Below are 5557 nucleotides of genomic sequence, written 5' to 3'. Positions count from 1 at the left end.
GTACAAAGTGAAATCTTGGAACTTGATAAATATTATTAAAATTATTTTATTTAGCAGATATTTTTAAACTTTGGATATTTCATAAATAGCTTTTTAATATCAAGAGAATAAATTAAAATAATTCAGCATTTATTATTCATTTTTAGTTTGAGAATAAAACGATTCAAGTGGCACCATAATTTAATGTCAGCTTATGGAGTGAGTCAATTTTGTTTTTCAAGTCTTATTCTTGCTGTAGCCCTTGATCTATTATGAACTTCAGCAGTGCGCAGAGTGATACCAAATATGTCTTCATGATATCGATTTTCATCCTATATATAGATAGGATGAAAATATAGTATAGTATAGATACATACAAACATATATATATATATATATACATATATACACACATATATATATATATATATATATATATATGTATATATATAGTCTGCGACTATATGTATATATATACATATAGTCGCAGACGACAGTGTATCGAGCGACTTGTAATAGATAACATTTAAATTTTAAATTATAACACACTGATGATAAGACAAACCTAGTCTCGAAACGTTTGTGAAAATTATTATTTAATAAATTAGTGCAAAAAAAAAAGTTGTTTGTTCATATTTCCAAATTAATATATATATATATATATATATATATATATATATATATATATATATATATATGTATGGCATTGACACAAATCATTGAGATCAATTTTGTGATACACAAAGATTATATGATAAAGTTTTTGTTTGTAAAAATTTAAGTTTATACTAACTCGCATATCCAGCAAGAAACGATCAATGGTTTCTTTTGGAATAGAGTCCTGTTTTGTCAAAGCAGTTCTAACAGCTTGATGAACACACTCAGCCATTGTAACATCTCCACACACATATAAATGTCCATGTTCATGTACTAAAATTCTTCGCATATCATCTGCCACTGATAATACTAAGTCTTGCACGTAAGTCTAATGACAGATAGCATGTGTAAATGTATATAAATTTAGTAAGTCGCAAGACATGTTTAATCACCTTTTTAAGTCCAGGTTGTCGGCTAAGTGCTAAGAATTCTCTGTCAATTATTTTTTCTTCTAACATTAAGTTTTTTTCTTCTCGATATAAATCTAAGGCGCGTTGTCTACATCCAAAAAATAACCAAAGTTTTGGGATTGCAACGCCTTCAGTTTTGTATTTATGATGTAAACTATGCCAAAAGCCTCGAAAAGGTGCAACACCAGTTCCTGGTCCGATTAACACGATGGGTCGCCCTGAATCTATTGGCAAATGAAAACTTGGCGCGCTAAAATATTTGTAGAAAAAATATTTTGAAATTAAAAGTAATCAAATTAGATAAAATATTTTACTTGATTTATATTATGCTTTATTAACCATTGATATTAGTTAACCACTTAAAACTAATAAATTCTACCTTCTAACAAATATAGCAATTTCTTTTCCTGAAGTGAGTCTTTTCAAATAATTAGAACATACTCCATAATGTAGTGGTCCTTCTCCGTCTAAAACAATATAAAAAAAATTAAGTCATATAGATATATATATATATATATATATATATATATATCTTGAGGATTTTTTGTTCGATGTTGAAACAATTGAAATGAATAAAACAGTCAATGCGTCGAATGTAGAAAATTTATTTTAATTTTTTATACGTTTCGAGACTAGTTGTGTCTCATCATTCAGCCAAAAAAAATTTACATTATAAAGAAAAAGTTTAAAAAAACTAAATTTATACATTGGAAAAATTATGATGAGACACATCTAGTCTCAAAACGTATAAAAAATTAAAATAAATTTTCTACATTCGACGCATTGGCTGTTTTATTCATTTCAATATGTTTCAACATCGAACAAAAAATCCTCAAGATATATATATATATATATATATATATATATATATGTCTAGTAATTACTAGGGCTATACGAGTATATATATATAGCCCTAGTAAATATTTTACTTGGGCTAAAATAAAAGATAAGTATATAGCTCACTTTGAGTCTTGTATTGAACTACTGCTACTGTTAAATGTATCTGGCCAGGATGTGGTTCAGGAGCTGATGAAACACTGTAGAAACGAGCTTGAAGAGGACTCAGCTGGGCACAAAGCATTTTAGCACTAGGTCTACAAGAAGGAAATTGTTCTAGCACTTCTAATAGATGAGGGTATTTCAAATGCCTCCAATCTTCATATGCCGCGGAATCCTATTAAGACTCGAATTAAAATGGAAATTTTATGAAGAATATTAAACTACACTTTTGTTTGCATATAACATAAATAAATAAATTAATGTTATTCTTGTACTAACTGAGGCCAGTGATTCTAATTTATCTTTATCTATTTCTTCTGTACAACAACTTGACAAATACTGAAGTATCGCAGGTGAGGGAGGAGTTGTTAAATCTAAAAATCTAGTTAGCAGCATTCGTAAACTGCATCTTGGAAGTCGTTCATGCCCAGACCAAGAACGTACAACACCATTATGTGTTTGTGTTTCTTTTAGTACCTATTAATATAAAAACATTAGATTCAAATTATATAAACAATAACATGCACAAAAATTTTCTATAGATATAACCTGTAGTTCCACTGGTGAGTCTGGTGATTCAGCACCTTCAAGTCGTTCTAATAAACCATTAACAATTTCTGAACTATTTTCAGGAAAAACACCTATGTGATCACCAGGCTCATATTTTAACTCGTCCTGAAATATTTTTATTTGCATAAAAAAATCACTTATTATTAGTAAATTTTCTGAATGTTTTTTTTCTTAAGTTAATGAAATTTGGTATGTTTCAAGCAAAACTTGCTTTAATAATCAAGATAAATAACAAGTTCATAATTCAATTAATATTTCAACACCTACTTTAGAGTTTTTAGGTATTTCAATTTCTAGCAGCAAAGTGCTACCTTCTCCAGCACTTTTGTGAAGATTTGTTTGCCTTAATAATTTGCAGGACACAACTTTCTTATTATAGCATCTTCGCAAAGCCGGAATTAATCCTTCTGGGACAGATTCCACAAATCTAATAGTATCCTGGGATAACACATCGGTATTTAAAGCTTGTGTTGCTTCTAGATATGTATCGGTGTCTTCCAAACAAAATGTTTCACATGCAACCTAGAAATTATTAACAATGGATAGTTGAGAGGTTATTAATATTAATAAGTACAATTTCAAACATTAATTTTCACAGAAATAGATATACACAAAGAAAAGATCTATACACAGGATGAAAAACATGCAAAGACTAAAAATTCCTTCTTGTTTTTCAGGAAATATACATAAATTTATATTAATTAATTATAAAAGTTTTCATATATACCTAAAAAAAATTGCAATGTCATATAGAAGTAATCTGCATATAAATGAAATGATAACACTTCATTTTTTTTTCTAAAAAAGCTTTCCTGAATAAATTGGTAATAATAACATAGTAGAAATGATGAATCATATTATATGTGCTAAAAAAATTATAATTTTTATTGATTATAAGTGATATACCTTGAAATAGGAATATATAGAAAAATAACTTTAAATCCAAACAGAGTATATTAAAAAGAATATTTGTATTATTATTAAAAATAATCATAACAATGTTAAAAAAAAGTATTAAATACTTACATAATGCTTTACATTACATTTAAATAAACTGATATATTAAACTTAATGACTGATTTAAATTATTATACACTTATCTAATTACATGTTATAATAAGACAATTTTTCTTTAATATCATTTTCTAATTGCATTTTAGGAAAGTACGGTTTGTAGATGTGATTCAGAATATAAATGCAAGATCGAATGTTTACTTCTAGAGAAGTTGTCAATGTTACAAACAAATCATCTTTTTCTTTCAGCATTTTATAAAGTTGTATTTTATTTATTAATGTTAAAGAATCTTGTAATTTCAGCATAAGTTCCAAAATCTTTGGTACATCATTCTGTGTGACTCCATATTGATCTTCAACAAGAGACATTTTGAGAAGCATTGTTAAACTGAGATTTACCCACATAACCACTTGGCATTCTGCAATAATTCTTCTGAGTTCCAGTAAACTGCTATTTCCAAATAAATAAGCTACGAATGGGTTATTCGTGACCTTTTTTACAATAATTTCCTTAAAAGTTGGTTCTGTTTCTTTTACTTCTTCTTCATTCAAGACCTCCTTAGGATAAGCTCTATAGTTAACTGTTTCTAGTAATTGCTCTAAATTCACTCTGCGATTTCTAGGAGAATTGTAATCAACTGATAACTTTGATGATGTCATTTTTGGATATGTTTTCATTAAGCCATCAATGAATTTTTCGAGTACAGATTTACATTCCCCTGAGATTTCATTCCAGTTTTTGCCTTGGCCTCCAGGAAAAGTTATAGCAAATATTTCTTTCCTTCTTTCAGGAACTCTCTCTGTTAAAATATATAAATCTTGGAAAGCCAACATTCTGATTAAAGGAATCTTAGACTTAAGTGCATCTTTCAATAGCATATCATTATCCACATTATTTTCTGGATCAATAGCAAATTCCATCGGTTGCATTAGATTTAATATGAACAGCTCATGTATAATTAACAATGTAAAGTAAAAGCATGTACCAAATGTGAATAAATATACAATGATGTATTTTTCTAAACAATAAAGGATGTCAAAGTTATTCTCGGCATCAAACAGAATGCTCCAAAACTCTAGTGCCTTGTAACCAAATATGATATAAATGATCAAATATAATGGTAGCGAACGCAAAGACAGTTTACCAGCATCATAGATGAGGTATTTCAATTTCGTAGATAATTGCATTCTAACAGACTGGTGGATAATAGGCAATTCAATGATCTCATCTTTAAAGTTGCGCCTGATAAAATAAAAAAGTGCAAAAAAAGGCCCAGAGCATATAACCAAGCATTTTCTTGATTCTAACGAGTTGACAAATTCATCATCACTTATGCCCGACAACCCAGTCAGATTCAAATGCAAATAAGAATTCGTAATACCAATATTATCGATGTTAATATCAATATTTGACTATTAGTTGAAAATAACTTAGTGATTTTCTCAAATCTTGAAGAAACTAGTGAATAATTTGTTGAATAATTCTTGCTATATCTTACGGTGAATCCAAAAAGAATAACTGCATTTAATAAGAAAGATAAACCAACAAACACCAGATGTCCATTTATCAACAATTGTCTTCAGCCAAACTAAAGGGTAGAGTAATCTAAAATTTATAACACTTATAAATATTATCACTTGTAAACTTTGCAAAATCACTATTTGTCTGATTGTGCTAGCGATTCTTGAAATATATTTTCCATTACACGGAACAGAAGCCATTCTTTTACGTATATAAATTATTTGATACAAATCACATTCAGCAATTATTCAACATCTATGTTTCAATGTTTATTATAAATAATTAACAGTAAAGCGGCGCCAGAACTACACATAACCACAAAATAAAAAAGACGTTAAATCAAGATGTCAAAGACGAATCAGTATGACCAACATAGCATGTTAAAACTACGTGTATGGTTCTGAAA

At 28.4% G+C, this 5557-nt stretch overlaps 2 protein-coding genes across 2 annotated transcripts; both read right to left on the bottom strand.

Annotated features, from left to right (window-relative positions):
• Positions 1 to 203: 203 nt before the first annotated feature.
• LOC113372120 (nitric oxide synthase, salivary gland-like) lies at positions 204 to 3201 on the bottom strand. Its single transcript, XM_026612447.1, has 9 exons — positions 3190 to 3201; positions 2883 to 3137; positions 2595 to 2720; positions 2325 to 2522; positions 2010 to 2220; positions 1426 to 1513; positions 1029 to 1296; positions 773 to 964; positions 204 to 311 (listed from the first exon to the last, which is right to left on the bottom strand). Exons 1-9 carry the CDS (start codon positions 3199 to 3201, stop codon positions 204 to 206), a joined length of 1458 nt encoding a protein of 485 aa, XP_026468232.1.
• Positions 3202 to 3719: 518 nt separating this feature from the next.
• On the bottom strand, positions 3720 to 5042 carry LOC113372122 (nucleoporin Ndc1; the record flags this gene model as incomplete). The annotated part of the gene is made up of 1 exon (XM_026612450.1): positions 3720 to 5042. A coding segment is annotated over one exon (1323 nt), but the record flags the coding sequence as incomplete, so codon positions are not given.
• Between the last annotated feature and the right edge of the window lie 515 nt (positions 5043 to 5557).

The sequence above is a fragment of the Ctenocephalides felis genome, unplaced genomic scaffold, assembly GCF_003426905.1.
Source record: "Ctenocephalides felis isolate EL2017-DRISC unplaced genomic scaffold, ASM342690v1 CF-g0.4_SCAFFOLD_01594, whole genome shotgun sequence".
Classification (NCBI taxonomy): domain Eukaryota; kingdom Metazoa; phylum Arthropoda; class Insecta; order Siphonaptera; family Pulicidae; genus Ctenocephalides; species Ctenocephalides felis.
The sequence above is the reverse complement of the archived record's forward strand: the minus strand, read 5'-3'. Positions and strand labels throughout refer to the sequence as shown.